Here is an 18,446-nt window from a genome sequence, read left to right as displayed (position 1 = left end):
TTTTACTGCCTTCTTACAAATTTTTGTCGTATTTTCAATTATCTTTCCTTATTGACTGATTCTCTTTCTGATCGTAAATCTCTCTTTCCTCATTTCCTGTGTAATATAGGAATGAATGGCTTGTAGTCCCTATAATAAATTGTTTTAAGAGTTCTGATGAAGAAAAACATTATAAAGGTAATCCTTCAATGTAACCTCAGATAAAAAGTCATTTGTATAATGTTGAAATGTACAAATATTATGATAAACCATTGATTTCTTTGCACAATAAAAGTCAGATTATGTATCTTTTTTTACCAAATAATTCTTTAATGTGACAAAAACTGAAGTGCAATATGCAGATGATATGTTAAAGTATCTTTGAAAGCTAATCAGTCTATCTGTGCATGTATTTTCAAAATAGAAACATATTTTTTTACCCCTGAACTCTTGTCTATTTTGCACATCTTCAAAGGCTCGATGAATACATTTTAGCAGCAATTGATGATTTTATCATCAAGTTATTATATCTACATGATGTAAGAATTAGATCTTGTATCAAATAATGTTCAGCGATCAAATAAAATCTTTATTATAACAGCGGAAACAGTATGAATCACAAGCCACTAATCTCTTGGAATATGTTTTCTGAGAGCATAGTACCTTTGGTTATAGTTGCCTGGCTTATGTTGTTAATTAAGAGAAGCTTTTTTTATCGTTCATAATCCAAACACCTGGATAAAAAGCCAAAAGCATCAGCTGATTTACACCTTGTTTAAAGACAGGTCTTGGCACATAGGATTCGTTTTTATGAATAGTTCAAAGAAAAATAGCAAAGATTTCAAACTTTGAAAATAAACATCACTTGTTATTTAATGATTACAAGATTGTTTCAAATAAATTTCCAATTTTTTACCACTTTATTGCTATCTTTTTCTCTGGGAGATTGATAATTGACACCTATGTGATAGAAAGAAAAAGTAGACATTTTTTATTGATTCCCAAAATACATTGAAAACGTGGTTACTGATTTCAGCTTTTGAAATAAAATCAAAAACCAAGGTCTTAATTTTTTGTAAATTTTCCAAAGTAAAATTTTCAAGTTAAAATTTTGGTAAGTTGCCACAAGTTAAAGATCAATTATTACTGTTTTATGTGAGAATTTTGTTTGATGTTTTGATGGGAAAGTTTAAAACAACTTTTGGTTAAATGTAAATTGACTTTGTGTTATGAATTTTTAATGTTTGAATTTTTTTTAATAATTTTACAACATTTTGTTCAAGTACTTTCTAAATGTTGTTTGATTTAGTGAGCACCAACTGAATCATTCCACAAAAAATATTACAAGAAAAAAAAATTTGCAAATCATGAACATTTCAGTATAACTTACAATCAATTTTTGTCTGAAGATGTTTTGTGAAAAGAGCCGGAGTACTATAAAAGATAATTCTATGTTCTTGACAAAAATGAGCTTATATTTTTATTTTGATGCTACTTGCTCAAAATGTAGAGGTCCTCAATGAAAATAAAGTCGTAGGAAACTATAACCTCTATAATCTCTATACCAATTTAATTTAGTTTGTTGAGAAATAAAGATATATACATGTAATCAGTCTGGTTGGAGTGAGACGTATAGAAATTGCTGCTTGAAGTACATACTTAGGCACTTCTTAGCCATTTTTATACGACCGCAAAAAAATTTTTGTGGTCGTATATTGGTATGACGTTGGCGTCGTCGTCGTCCGAAGACACATTAGTTTTCGCACTCTAACTTTAGTTTAAGTAAATGGATCTCAATGAAATTTTACCATAAGGTTCAATACTACAAAAGGAAGGTGGGGATTGATTTTTGGGGTTATGGTACCAACAGTTATGGAATTAGGGGCCAAAAAGGGGCAAAAATAAGCATTTTTGTAACTTCCAGACATAACTTGTGTGTAAGTGTATGGATCTCTCTGACATTGTATCACAAGGTTCCATATCACAAAAGGAATGCTGGGGTTGATTTTGGGGGTAATTGCCTCCAAATTTTAGGAATTAGGGGCCAAAAAGGGGCAAAAAAACAAGCATTTTTCTAGTTTCATGACAATAACTTGTGTGTAAGTCTATGGATCTCTCTGACATTGTATCACAAGGTTCCATATCACAAAGGGAATGCTTGGATTGATTTTGGGGGTAATTGCCTCCAAATTTTAGGAATTAAAGGCCAAAAAGGGGCAAAAAACAAGCATTTTTCTAGTTTCATGACAATAACTTGTGTGTAAGTGTATGGATCTTTATGAAATTGTACTACAAGGTTCCATGTCACAAAGGGAAAGCTGGAATTGAGTTTGGGGGTAATTGCTCAAAAAGTTTAAGAATAAGGGGCCAAAAATAAGCTTTTTTCTAGTTTCCAGACAATAACTTGTGTTCAAGTGTATGGATCTCTCTGAAATTGTACTGCAAGGTACCATATCACAAAGGGAAGGCTGGGATTGATTTTGGGGGTAATTCCCTCAAAATTTTAGTAATTAGGGGCCATAAAAGGGCAAAAAAACAAGCATATTTCTAGTTTCAGGACAATAACTTGTGTGTAAGTGTATGGATCTTTATGAAATTGTTCTGCAAGGTTCCATATCACAAAGGGAAAGCTGGGTTTGAGTTTGGGGGTAATTGCCCTAAACAAACTTGTGTTCAAGTGTATGGATCTCTCTGAAATTGTACTGCAAGGTACCATACCACAAAGGGAAGGCTGGGATTGAGTTTGGGGATGATGAATGATAAGGGGGTTCAAAAAATTGGGGGGGGGGATTTTTTTTTCCTTTTTTTACTTTAAAATTTTCCATTTTAAATTGGTTATTTCTGATTTATATATAAAAGCAAATAATAATGATATGGTTTGAATAGGTAAATTAAAATTTTTTAAGTTCTTAGACCACTTTCATTCTGTGTCAGAAACCTATGCTGTGTCAAATATTTAATTACAATCCAAATTCAGTGCTGTATCAAGCTTGAATGTTGTGTCCATACTTGCCCCAACTGTTCAGGGTTCGACCTCTGCGGTCGTATCAAGCTGCGCCCCAGCGGAGCATTTTATCATTTTTTTGTAGAAATTTCTTTACAATCCACAGCTATATTCTAGTCCAGTAATTATTAATAATCTATGTGACCACACGGTCATTAAACCACATTAAACTGTCGACAATTGACTAAATGATTGTGTAAGAACTTGTACTTTAAATAAAGATGAAATTTAAGTAGAAAAGTTGCATGGTTTTATCTAACCAAAAATATTTGTTATCAATATAAAAATAACCATTATTTGTATGGTTGGCAAATGACATAATGAGTCTACTATCAGAACTTGTTAGTAAGCTGAAGTTATTGATAACAATAAACATTAAACATACTAAGATTTGAGAGGTGTCATTGCCAACATAAATATCTCCACTGATCAGAAAATAAGTTATCAGAGGGTTGCCAGTGCTAGCTAGGTACAGCACTTGGTATGCCTCCGTGATCATAAAGTAAGCTGTTAGAAGTTAAGTCACACTTTATGGGAGCATGGTATGATTCTGTGATCATAAAGTAATCTGCTAGAAGTCACACTTTCTGTGAGCATGGTATGCTTCTGTGGTCATATGGCATTGGGAGATAGTTCAGTTCTTTACCATGTATTGAGAAGCAGTATAAACACTCTGGTATAAGTCCTGGATTCTGATTCTAGTTAATGATTGTACAGAATGTCAGGTGATTGCTGATTTTACCATGCGCATAATGATCTTAGGCATTTGTTCACCATTTCCATTGTTTACCTTTGTTCCTTTTGGAAAGGGACCCTATAATCCTAAGCTCTGTGTTACGACACTTCGCCATGCTCTCTGTGCATTAATAAACTATTGCAACAATTCTCTGTGTTGCAAAACAAAGTTTCTGTCCCTATTCAACACACTGTCCTATAATATTCCTTCCTCACTCCCAGTCGACTCACTTTGCCAAACTTACCTAATTTATTGTTTAATTTGTTTGTCTATTGGTTATGCATGCTTCTGACTGTTCTGCATCTTAAAACCAGAAATTTTACTTTCATTTTCTACTCCATTCTGAGTTAAAAGTAATCAGGAAATTTTAAGTGATATGATTAACTCAGGCCGGAACCTGCAATGTTTGAGTGTAACACACATGCTTCAAAGATTTCTGAAAATCAACACTGTGATAGCTCTAATGTGATTAATCTTCTTTACATAAATTAACACCAAAATATAAACAAACTACATGTACTTTAAGAATATGAAAAACCAAGTGTTTTCTGGTGTATATGTGATGTTTGCTGTCTCTTTGAGTATAACCCACATCATCTTTTATGGATAAATTAAACCCAATATAACAGATTAGTCTAGACATTATAAGATGATATTCCAAGCCTCTTGTGACAAGTCTTCACACAACATACAAGCTGGATCAATACTTAGCTATTGTGACAGGTTGACCAGACATTAGTCAGTAATTGGAGAAAAATGACCTGATGACTTCTGTCTTTTTGACCAGTTCACATTACCTGTTTTCACCTGTAGAATTGATTAGCTGCCAATACACATCAGATGATAAATCTAACACATTTATCTGGTTACAATGATTTTATAGGCTATTGATACTTTACTAATATAGGAATCTTTATGTGAAATTGACTTGAATTATCCTGTAGAAGCAACATTAAACAGCTGAGTGAAACAAAAGGCAAACGCCTCTGTAGGAATTTAGTGTTGTCTTACATAATGTTTTATGTTTATTTATGAAAATGTAACTTTCATTGTTAAGGAACACCACATATTTAAATATTTGAAATTTTCTTAACATTGGTTAAGGTGGGTTGCTCTTATGATGCCCTCACTGTCTATATTCATGTGTAAATCTGTGAGCTTCTCAAGATAGGATCATGTCATTTTTCATGAAGGTTGATGGTCAACACCAGGCATAAATTGGTCAACTTGATAAGTTAAATAAAAAGTTTATATCACTGGTACTCTGTAGGATAAAGTAAATTTGCATGCTAAATTGATCAGATTGATGTTTCTTTGTTGGAAATTCTTTTCTTGTGTACTGTATTAACCATACATGCTTGAAGATACATTTTGTGAGATGGTAGGCATATAGAAACAACAGTAGGTCAGGTTTCACTTAATTTTCATAATTTATTGCCTTTGGTTCAAGTTTACTTCTTAGATCCATATTTTTGTACTGTATGATGTATGGGTATCCGACTTGCATGTAGATGCATTTATTGTATCAATTGATCAAAAGGACAAAAGTAGGACTGAGTTTGACTTTTTCTTGTTTAACTAATAACAAACATTGCACCTATAGTTGATTTTATGATTAATTTTCATGTACTGAATGATGTATGGTTTGAAGGTATATTCACTGCAGTATATGACCATATCTTTATGTAATTAATGTGATTGTACTATATAATAGTAGATTGACTAGTATATCTACAAGAATGAAGTACCTGTTGTATTGTAATATATTTCAAAAAGGGTAGGAATAAAAGGATTTGTTGGGTGTGTATCAATGAGACAGCAACCCTAGACACAAAAACCAATAGAAATCTAGGGTCAACATATAGTCCAAAAAATGACAGGTGCCTAGTATAGAATATGGCAAGCTATATTGTTAAGAGTCCCAGTAACCCTGATTTGTGAGGTCCATAAGTTACTTTTCTTGTCACTGAATGTTAATGCTGAAATTGTCCTACAAATCAACTTCTTGCTTCCTGAATTTTTATTGGCTTAGATCTAATTTCAATGGAATTCAACATACATTGTATTTTCTTAACTCATAGAATGCATGGTATGTCTAATAATAATAGAGCTCATTTATTGAGGCATTGGTTATTATAAAAAAATCAACATCAGTAAAGTGGTTTATCTCATGGTTGTCTTTTATTTCTTTATGGTTTTAAGATCCAGCATAGGTATAGTAGTACTAACAATTACCCTTGGCTTAAGTAGGACTTTGTCATTATAAATAAAGGTGTCAGAATAATTGATCTTTGTGTTCTGAACATGTGTTTGTAAGATTGCAACACAAGATGGAAGCACTAGAGACAATAATTATCCATTATCTTATTCTTCATGAAGTCACAAGTATCTCAATCAGTCCTTTTAGTACTTCTTATATTTTTCACAGTTTTCGATAATGAAAGTCCTGAAAATGTTAGATAAGTAACAAAGAGTAGACTAATTTGTTAATATAATTTCGATTATATAATACTTGAACATAAGTTGTTATATATCCTGTAGTAACGAAAATCAAATAAACATTTGAAAACATATCTACTATGATAATGTACATGTTACCTTTAAAAAAATCATTACAAATAAACATTTTGCAGAATTTTCTCTACTTTTGACAATTAATGTTTAACAGGAGAAGTGTGAAATGCAATTCTTGTTATGCTATGAAACACTAATACTTAACTAGGAATGAAAATTCTTATTAATAAAGTTAATTTTGCATGATTTAAACCAAACAATTTGATAAAACTCTGACCATTAGTAAAAGATTTCCCACTCTCTCCATTGCAAATATAAACAACAAAAAAAATATTTCTAAAAGAAGGCTATTGAGTTCAGCACCAAAAACTAAGAGCCAGATTGTCCATGGTTTTCTCTTTAGAATCAGTACATAACGAAGCCTTGAAGATTAAGAAGAACATCTGTATAGTTAGATAGCAGTTTTTCTGCTTGTTGTGCTTCTGGGTAATCATGTTTGTTTGTTCTGTCAATCTTGACAAATTGCTCCCAATATCAAATTAAAAGAGGCCAATGTTGTGTAATTAATCTAAACCTAATTAGCGTTTGAATTATGGTTCACTAAAAAAAGTGGAATTTTTAAAGTCGATATCGAAATAGCAGGCAGAAAAAACAAAAACATTCTGATTTATTTAATAAAAATTAAGAGTTCATATTGGTACAGATATTTGTTTGTATCAGCATAAAAAATCAAATGCTGCCAATTTTTTGTAGCCTCGCTATGAGAAGGACTTATAATGTAATTTTGATTAAAATTTTAAACAGAAGCAGCTCTTATAGATCAAAGTATGCAAATAATTTAAGTTTATGATTTTTCACTTCATAATGAAGAGTTTTAACGACCCCTGACAGGAATTAGATAATAAAACTACAATTTTCTCAGTTATTATCAGAAGACCCTTACAGGTGCTGTATGTACCTGTAGTTTTACGATCTGTTTTAATAGCCTCATTATTTTGCAGTTCTTTTTGGATTCTGTAACAACCCCCTGTACCATATCACTTGATATCAAATATTAACAGTACAATTGATTTCATTATTCAGAGAATCATTCTGTAGAAATAATGCAGCAGACCTCCACGATTATTTAATAACACTTTAATTGGTTGAAATTGTACTATTGATCCAACTTATATAACGCAAGGCTACAAGCAACAGTTTATAGATTTGGTGCATCCTAGGCACTTTTCTGGATTTTACTTTAACTTTCACTGACGAATTCATCCAAAATAGTATGAAGATCACTCCTTAAAGATAAACCATTATATTCTGAATTTTGTAACCCGAATAATTCAGTCGTTATATTCCGCTGATCTACGAAGGCTACATTAACGCCTGAACGTCTTCCTCGATAAAGACCGTCAACCGGAAAATTCACACCGCTATGCAATATGGGAATTTTTATTTAAGTTGGCAGCTAAAGAAGGAGGAGTTCCGGATGTTAATTGATGTTAAATGATGTAAACTGATGTTAATTGATGTTAATTAATTATTATTCGGATTTGTGTTAATTCAACACACGTGTTTGGTAAGACAATTACAAGACAGTTGCGCAGACTCATTATCCTGATCGCCGCCGATTGGCTCTCTCTCACAGAGAGCAGGCGACGTGGCCAATGATCATAAGGAGTTCAAGCCCTCGTGTGGGAGAAAATCGGACACAGAAAGGGCTTGAATTATTCGAGTTATGAATTTTGTTGTTTAAATGAGCCTATTTCTAGGCTTCAGTCCATATGTTTAGTAATATATAAAACAGGTGGACTAAATGTAAAAAGATTAACAAAGATTAACCAGACAAGAAAATTTATCCCTATCGTATGCATATTTACTATTTTTCATGACTTAATCTTGCAGTTTGATGCAATGAAATGTAAGTCGGGATACTTTTATGATTAAATAATTTGTACTCCTCCTCATTTAAAGCCTCAGTGATGTTTTTATTTTCATTTTCATGAATGAAAACAGGTGCCCCCCTACACCTGCTTGTCTTGAATTTACATAGTATCAATATTTCATTTAGCTAAATAAATAATTATGTACACTGAAGGTGATAACATTTCATTTTAACAGGTGCATTTTAATGACATCAATTTGTTTGTTGAAAATTATAAATTAGATTTAGATACTGACATCTTTTTAAAGTGCAGATATATAACATCTTTTAAAATCTAATTTTATACTCTCCTTAGTTTTTTGCATTTTGAAAATTACATAATTGTGGTCAAGTAGAAATGAAGTTAGTTGTATGTCTCTTCTTAAAGTGCATCTTTTAAAATCTCATTCTGCACTCTCCTAGTTTTTTGCAAACCACGAACATTACATAATTGTGGTCTGACCATCAAGTAAATGAAATCAGCTATGACTGATAGGGAAATATGCCATTAGTAGAAATATAATTGATCATTTATGTCTATAAAAGTGGTGTTTTATTTCCTTTTCAAATATGGTTATTTCACTGGTTTTAACTTTGCCATCTAGAGAATAAGTTAATTCCCTATTAGGAAGTCTGAGTGTGATTAGTACATTATAACTGATATCTTGGTTTGTTTTTCTGGGAAAAACCAGACAATATTTTGTAACTTGAATACAGCTGCAGGAATTTTCCAAATGGATTTTCCTAATCATTGTAGAAACATCAGACAAATTACACTAAGAGATATATAGTTTGTTGTGAAACTTTAACACTATCTAAAGATTGACATAATTTCTATATTTCTTCTTTATTAGTTTGCTGTTCAAAGTGATGATACTGTCAGGCTTTTCCCACTAAAAACATTGAATAAAATCTGATTTAACTAACCAGAGATCAATATATTACAAACTCAAAATAACCTCAGTAAATAAATATGAAAGTGTATAAACATTGGTAATTGCTCTTATGATGTGATACAGTTGAACAAATCTTTCCAAGGCCTTCCATGAGAACACATTTTAAAGTCATCATGTACAAAATACAGGGTTTTCAGAGTTAATTTTCTTTATTTATTTTCACTTACATATGTTGCTGTAAATTGTGAGTTTACTGTAATGGCCTCAATATTGCTTGCAACACTTTTGAAGAAACAAACAAAAATCCCACCACATGACAGTTTGGAGGAAAGAAAGAAGATAAAAAATCAAGGAGACCAAAAGGATGTGGATTAAAGCAATGATTGTCATTGTATGGCCTTCAACAATGAGCAAAACCCGTACAGTATAGCAAGTTATACATCCTGCATATGTTTCTCAAAAGACTTATGTAGTAGATATCAGTGAATGTCAAGTAGTGTATGTATACAGTTTTATTCAGTGTGAGGGCTGTACTGTGGGCTCTTTAATTTATATAGAAAGATAGTCCAGCAACAATCAAGATGTAGAACAGCATTAAAAAACTGTTTCAGTGAGATATTGTAAGTTTTTCATAGGATATCTGTTTCAAGTGAATTTACTCTATTATCTCCTTTTATCACTTTAAGCTCATAACATGATAAAAAAATTAACCTCAATTCATAACTTGTAGTAGGTGTATTAGATCAATTAGGCAGGTTATATTTGCTCAATATATTGAAACAGATTTAGTTTACCTAATCATATTATTATTACACAGAATTATGAGAAATCCTATTAGAACTGATTAGAATTATGCAAATTTAATGTTACATTGATTATTAGCTATTAAATTTATTATGTAACAAAATCCCTGTAATACAAAGGTGAGGGCTATTGTCATTCTAACACAAAGGCGAGGGCTATTGTCACTAACTGTATTTGTCATTGGCTTTGACAATAGTGTTTGTATTACATTACATAAATCAAGCTACTTTGGGAAAACAATTGAATAGGACTTTAGAAAAGATTATGACAGTATTATATTTTTAATTGACGACCATTACGGATAATTTTATAATATTTGTGATAAAGTGGGATAAATTCTGAATCCTGCATGTTCTGTGAATTATATCTGCTGGCAATTGGTCTGATAATATTATGTCTTAAAATGTTGGTCTCTAATTAGAATTCATTTAAACAAAACAAAAAAACAAAACAAAAACATTTACACCATCATATGATATAAGAGGCTTATGAACTCTATGATTTATATTTATTCAAACCCCTTTCTATTCTTATTCTCATCCCTGTTTTATTTGTCAATCAAAATTGTATTAATTTTAAAGATTTACAATTATAAATAAAGGAAGTTGTCAGGGGTATATGCCAGTGAGACAACAACCAAACATACACACCAACCTAACAAAGATCCTTGCTATATTTAGTCTTCATCTGGGGCCTCTGTGGCTTAGTGGTCTTAGTAGTTCATCTACAGTTATCACAGCAGTTAACAGTGAGGTTGTGAGTTGGAACCCTGCTCTTGGCAGGTGGGTTCAACTCCTATCTTAACTGACTAGGATTGCCAATTTTCCTGCTGCAGGTTGATGGTTCTCTTCAGGTACTCTGGCTAATCCTCCAGCAATTAATTTTGGACGCCATGTGTAGGCAAAAGTGCTGAAAGTGGCCTTGAAACACCAACAACCAATCAATCAATCAATGAATGTTTTAGTCTTCTGTATATTTTCTGTGATATTCCTCTAATAATGGCCATGAATATTTGTACTTTTCATATTTGTGCTATTTTAAAATGCAGCTCAATGAAAATAAACATCACAAAATGATGAATTATTATTGTAAAATATAAAAGTGTCCTTCATAGCATGATTTGTGACTAAAATATGTAAATTTTACATGTAAATTAAGAATTTGTATAAAGAATTACATTACAGGCATTCTTAAAGTGATTTTTATTATGAATTATACTGCCTGACATACCTAAATAATGTGGCTAATGTTTACATTTTGAGATATTTTTTTAATGCATATACTAATTGTGACTGGTTGTTGTCTGTTATATTTATCTCTTATCTAATTGCCCTGTAGACTTGTTTAAAAGAAGGCTATTAATTTCAGACTTAATAATGTAATGAACAAAAAGACACAAATGCTAGTTGTCACATGGAGTCAGTTTTCATTAAAAAATTAGAAGTGACAGTTATGTAATAATTTCATATTATCTCCCTTGAATGAATAAGCATAAAAGAAATTAATTTAGTAAACACTGTAGGAGTGAAAATTCTTTGACTTACTTTTATCATAGATATCATATTATATATTATGACATGATAATAAACAACTTGGGGTGTCTTATTAGAGAAATCAAAGTACACTGAAGTACTGAACATCGGATGACCACAAGTTCTTGAGGATGGTCAAAAGCACTTGTCTCAGAAAAAAACAACATATCTCTTTACCTGAAACTGAGGTTAATGTACAGAGATATATTTTTTTCTGAGACAAGTTCGTTCGTGGATGATGAATAAGTGACAGGAAATTCAACTTCACCGTAATAACTATTATATTGTAGTGATACAAATCAGTATACACTGATTTGTTGTTATATATTATATTAAAATAACAGTTACATGTATATATGATTTGCATCCATTTGTATATCATTTTATTCTACTATTCTAATAATAGTGCAAAGCAAGTGCATGGTGGACACTTTTCTATAAAAATTCGATTTTTCTAAGATTGGATACGAGTAGGCATTCATATTTTCCCGCAAAAACAATTACAGAGTTACCGGACCTTGCCAGTATTGTCGCAAAACTTTCTTTGAGATATTCTTCCACATGCTTTAACACAATTTTTCGATACGTGTGCATTGATATTATCAATGATTTTTTTAATTATATATATATATCTAACTACAAAACATTTTCATATTATTAATTGATGTTGTAAACAAAAATATTTTTATCAGTATTCATTGAAGAGATGTATTTATATCAAACAATAAGGAGTGATATTTTGCACTCGTTTATGTGCGCATATTTATCATGTTTATAGATCGGTTACAAACCCAAAACTAATTTACATAATGGAAATCTAGGCGATAGCAATACATCGGAATGACCTCAAGGTCATAGCGATGTAAAAATCAAAAGCGAGAGATTAAAGAAAAAGCATTTTCATCCTGACAGAACTCATGTGTAATTCTTTAACAGTGACATTAGCAGGCACCAAGTTAGAGCAAATTATTTACTTTTTATTGGCTGCATCTTCATCTTTATTTATAAATGTATATGTACATGTGTTGATATCTGAAACCTTTAAAAACGTTTTTTTTTTACTTTTAAATTTTTATTGAAGACTGAGGCAGACCTTTAAGATATATTCTGCTATTTTAAGTCTTCACGCTTTGCCACAGGCCCACCAGCCCAGGCCTGTAAAATTTTGATTGGTCTGCAAATATTTCTACTATAGCCTAATAGGTCTCTCATTGATGTTTAACAGATATCTCCAGTAATATTCATATTCAACTTATAAAGCTTTCATTGGTCATTTTAATTAAACGAATTTGCTTGCTCAGCTTTGACCTATTTTATGATTATGTATACAGTTGATTTATATGAAATTGTGGATGAAAATAGCTAGTGATGGGATTAAGATTTCACTACGATCCTTCACACCTCCTTTTACACAGTGGGTGGTGTAAAATAATGTTTTATATATGGTAATATGTATACTGTGCTTTGTAAGAAGGAAATCGGAGAATCTTATATTAGTGATACATTGTACAAGAGTCAAATATACAATGTTATAAAATGTTTTTACTCAGGTGCAAATTATAAGTTCTCATCTATATTGTACCATTAAAGAATCTTTTTACACATAATTATTGATGAGGTTGCTGTTTCTTGAAGGTCATTTGTTGATAGTGGTCAAGACAAAGCACACAAAATTTTGATTTTCTGGCGATTTTCATTAATAATTTCTGTTTAGAATTTATGTGACGCTTAATCCTGTAAAATATGTCTTTATGTCTAATTTGAATAAGCCTTGGTTAGTCATTGCAATCATTTGTCAATGATAGACAAAGACTCAAGTGACAGTTAGTAGCTGTAGTGGGGGTCGGAAGGTTTTACCTCAGTTTACCCCCCACTGGTATAGGTAAAAACTAAGCACCTGTCAAATAGATAGATTTTTATTGAAGGGTATTATACTACTTTACTTTTCAATAGATTTCTGTTTTATATTTCTGCATATGTCATGTTCAATTTCATAATTCTTGTATTGGTATTGACATATTGACAAAGTTTAAAATCATAGATTAGGAACACCTTCAAGTCCATAATATACATATTAACAAGCAGTTTTTGCTTGAACTGGGGCACAATTTTTTTTTATCTCTCTATTCTTAGATCTTGCTGTAATTGACTTGATTTGATCAGATTCACTGTGAATATAATCCTGATTCATACAATTTCTTCGTGTAGTAATTCTTAGTGAATACTTGATATTCCTATCTTACACTAAAGCAATAATTCATCTGCAAGCAATATCATCGATCAAGTGAAAATTTCTAAGTTTTTTGCAATGTTTACTATAAGATGTTAAATATGTTTGCTTTGAATGAAATTCTTCAAATAGATATATCTTGTTGTTATGTTGCTTAACCTAGAATGTTCCTTACAGTGCATATGTTTTACAAATGTGATTTTTCCAAATGATTACTCCTGTTATTCACACACTCAAATTTGTGTTGGTTAAGATCCAATTTGAATTGTCTTTTTTAGCTGTGTGATTAATTTCATTCAGATAATAATTTGCATTGTAATATTGTGTTGAACACAAGATGTGTATTGCTTATGGCTTTTGTTTTGTTGTTGTTAGGTTGCTGTCTCAATGAGCTCTTTTTAATCATTAACACTTAAAAGATGTTGTCTTTTACTTGTAAATTAGTTTCAGATTTTCTGTTGTCACACATCTTTTAAGGTTGCCCACATGTCTTTGTCCTGAATATGCATGAAATATTTGACACTGGACATTAATCAAGCAACAGTCAATCAATATTTAGTCTTATGGTTGACTCATGGAAGTGATATAATACTTCCATGGCTGACTAATGACGTTTGGTTCATACAGTTTCTACTTTATATAGAGATATTGTTTGAAAAGAGATTGTTGTTGATCTTCTCTGTGTGTCTCTTATTTGCATTGTTTATAAGTGTTTTTGTTTGTTTATTTGTAGGTGTTATAAGAACAACAAGAGCTACACTGGACAGAGATGAGGGAGATTCACAGCACCTACTGGAGGTAAGCAAACACATAATTGTTCAAACTTAATTTTGACCTAACTAATCTGAAGGACCTACAATGTCGGTTAAAAATTATGATTTGCATAATCACTAATAATGCTTTAATACTTTTGTGTAGCAGATTATTACCATGACTGTTGGAATACAAATTAGTCCATCAGTAAAATCCAGGCCAGGAGAAAGAAATAAAAATTGCATTACAAAAGGTTTCAACATTGAAAAGGACAACAATAATTCCATGATGGCCAATCAAAGGAGGATCATAATTAAGTTGGTGCATGATCTAATTGAAGAGGACGACCATTAGTGCAGAAGTGGTGAAAACAGTTGGTGTTACAGCGTACACACCTAGTCAACTTTCATTTACCCATGCAAGTTGCATCAAATAAATTTTCCAATTTTTGAGAAGAAATATTCTACTTCACAGATGAACTAATTTATCTCTTAATTTATTTAATTTGAATTAAAAGTGCTGATTTAGTTTATGGATGTGAAATTTCCAAATCAGAAAGAACTTTTTACTCTTTCATTACTAGGATGTTCATAACTCAGATGGGGAAAATGAAAACAAGGTCATATATTTAACCCTGTATGGATTATCAGAAACATCATAACTGATTAATTTTCTCTTATTTATAAAGCATGCAATTTTCTAATGAACAATTATTAACATTAGGTAACTGTTGAAATATGCAAATTATCCTTGACCTAGTAACCTGAACCCATTTTGAGGTTATTCATATCGGTTTTCTTTTCATTAGATCCGGTAAATTGACTTTCGTAATCTACCCTTATATAACTTTATCCTGAAATTGGATAAAAACACCCTGAATACATATTTATCTTTTGTAAATGAATTAAACACCACCTCAACGATTGTGAATACATACAGCATAACCACAATGTTGAATAAACAGTTTTAACTAGATTTGGCGTGATGAAATGAATGTTTTCTCGCTTTGTTAGATTAGACTTAAAAATATTGACACAAAGAATAGATGGGAGAGATTAATGTTTTGAAATTTGTTGTCTTTTTATTGATGAGTGTTGACAAGATTATCGTTTTGATCTATGTGTCCAAAAAAGGCTTAGGGCGAGGAGTGGATATATTTGCTTTTGAATATAATATATTCTCCTTGTAAATAAAAGAGCTAAGCTTCAGTGAATCCCTTCAGTTTGATAAATATTGTCCTTTTAACTTTGCTTTGCCCTCTTCAAGTTCATATTTGCTCTTATTTAACTTCACGACTGTTGACTGTAGACAACAGAATCTATAAAAGTTCATAATTTTCTGTAATTTCATTTGAAATTGAGCAGGCTTTTGAAGCTTATAAATTCTTGATCTGTTACATGTCTGACAAGATGAAGATTGAAAGTATTTGTGGCTTCATAATTTGATATATTTATATTGACAAAGATGCTTCTGTGTTTTGATAACCTAAGCTTTCTGTTATGTTTACCAAATCAGTATTTTTTTTACAGTTCCATATAAAATTACATTAGGAACTATAACATTATGTGGCCAAGCACTTCAGATATTCCCAAATGAGTATAAATAAATGTAGATTTATGGTATTCATCTGTGAAACAGCAACCCAATAACAAAAAAACATAGAGAGGTCAAAACCATTACAGAACCTACAATATACAAACTCCTAATCGTCCTTAGTCCAAAAGTTAAAAAATGACAAATAAATTTTACAGTAGGAGATCTTATCATCAACCACACATTCCCAGATTGTAGAATAACATTAAGATTATGTAAAGTTATTGAAAAAAAATGAAAACTGATTTAAAATGCAACAAATTGAAAGGTATCATTTTTATGTTGACAAAAATCTTTTAACACTTAATATATATCAGTATAAAAGCAAAGCTAAAGAAGGAAAAATGTGTATATTATCCTGAGGAATTTTCATTTTACAAGTCAATGTTTTTTCTTAAATAAACATTGTGTTATGTTAAGGGTGTCTGTTGCATGTTTCGTGTGAGTTCTTACCTCAAGTTATATCTATATTACATAACAACACCTGCGATCAGCTCAACATTGTAAGGTATGGGGGAACAGAATGTGGACCATAAAAATATTTACCTAACAGTTATTTTCCCCTAAAACTTATTTTGTATGAATAAATTAGTTATTTCCAGTCCATCTGAAATGATTGCTTGATATATTAATTGATTGTTGATTGCTTTAGGTCCAGTAGGTCTCTGAAATAAGACTTAAAGTCAAATTATCTCCAATAAAATCATAAATTGAAGATAATTCAAAGTTTTCAAGATAGAATAAAATTTGGCAAACAAAATCAGGAAATGGCTTTGTTCTAATTTTAGTATCCTAAAAGTTCATAAACAAGATATGATTCATTTAACTCAGATTTCCTTGATGCAAATTAAGCATGTAAATTTTAATCATAATATTGTTAAAACTTCCAGGTATTAAATTTGACAAATATCATTTGGTTTTATATAACCACACACAGCCATGCAGTTAAGTAATTACCCTGCTATATTGCATGCTTAGAAACTGTAAAACGGTTAAACATGAAAGTTAACTTAAGTTTATACAGATGTGAACCTCGTCAAAACCTAATATTTATTATTATCTTTCATAATACTGAGTTTAGTACATTTTAAGATAGTGAGGTCTGTTCGTAGTAGATCATAGTAAATATTGCAAAACTTTGAACTTTCATTTTTATGCCCCACCTACAATAGTAGCATTATGTTTTTCGGTCTGTGCGTCAGTTCGTTCGTCTGTCCCTCCGTCCGTTCATCTGTCTGTCCCGCTTCAGGTTAAAGTTTTTGGTCAAGGTAGTTTTTGATGAAGTTGAAGTCCAATCAACTTGAAACTTAGTACACATGTTCCCTATGATATGATCTTTCTAATTTTAATGCCAAATTAGAGTTTTGACCCCAATTTCACGGTCCACTGAACATAAAAAATGATAGTGCGAGTGGGGCATCCGTGTATTATGGACACATTCTTGTTTGCTCTGATTTTGTTAGTCTTTGTTTGACTTTTGACTTTTAATTCTCCCTTGAGTATCTTCTGCCTCTTTTGAAACATCTTAAGTGAATATGCTTCTCTTATTTTAATATTTTAAATTATTATATTAAATGAAAATGATTTCTATTCTGTACTGCTAAAAGATCGGCAAAGACTAACAAACTGTTTAACTCTAAAAAGACATTATGTTGGAAACTACTGACAGTACTAAGTATGTTTACCTATATGTAAAAGAGTTGTAAGCAGATTAAGAAATCTAGCCACTTGCCTATCTTTCATAAAGCAGATGCTGTTGAAATTAATTGCACAATCTTGCCACTTGCCTTTCTATCATTAGGCATATACAATATACCAAACATTAAGGAAAGACTATCAGATTTCAGTCCATTATCACTTCTGATTTGATCAGTTCCAACTTGTTTTGGTTGTGGTATTTAAGGCAGATTCTGTTGAAATTAAATTCATAATCTTGCCACTTGCCTCTCTATCATTAGGCAGATACAATATACCAAACATTAGGGAAAGACTATCAGATTTCAGTCCATTATCACTTCTGATTTGATCAGTGCCAACTTGTTTTGGTTGTGGTTAGTCTCTACCTCATCTGTCAGCTTGTTAGTGTTTATAATCGGAAATGTCAGTGTTTTGTTGCAGATGTTCTATTTATTACATCATATAGGGTGGCAACTGTTACAAAATAATAGAGAGATGACAACAGTAAGATTTGGAATGTTGATTTGCACAATATTTCTGCAATACAAACTACATCAAGTAACGATTAATGCAGCTGATAAGGATTCGTCAGATTCTCTCTGGCCGTGCAAAAAATAACACTAAACCAAAACAGATCAGAGAATGTATTATAAATGAGCCTTTCTATACAAGTTGTCATCCCTCTGTTGTGGTAATTAGTTAAACCACTGATTGATTTGAGAGCTCTTGATGCGGTATGATGACTTCCGATGAAATGATTACTTATATATGAAGTCCTTGTATAGTTTTGACTCCCACAATCATGAATTATCTTGT

General features: G+C 31.3%; 1 protein-coding gene across 7 annotated transcripts in view; it reads left to right on the top strand.

Moving 5' to 3' along the window:
* The window catches only part of LOC127715423 (protocadherin Fat 1-like), a 123,938-nt gene that overhangs the window by 34,213 nt on the left and 71,279 nt on the right, over nt 1–18,446 (top strand). For all 7 annotated transcript variants that reach the window (XM_052221457.1, XM_052221456.1, XM_052221455.1 and 4 more), the window contains one exon: nt 14,341–14,405. In XM_052221457.1, coding sequence (XP_052077417.1) covers nt 14,341–14,405 — 65 coding nt within the window. The remainder of the gene's footprint in view (nt 1–14,340; nt 14,406–18,446) is intronic.

Source organism: Mytilus californianus, unplaced genomic scaffold (genome assembly GCF_021869535.1).
Source record: "Mytilus californianus isolate M0D057914Y unplaced genomic scaffold, xbMytCali1.0.p SCAF_9, whole genome shotgun sequence".
Lineage (NCBI taxonomy): Eukaryota > Metazoa > Mollusca > Bivalvia > Mytilida > Mytilidae > Mytilus > Mytilus californianus.
The sequence above is the reverse complement of the archived record's forward strand: the minus strand, read 5'-3'. Positions and strand labels throughout refer to the sequence as shown.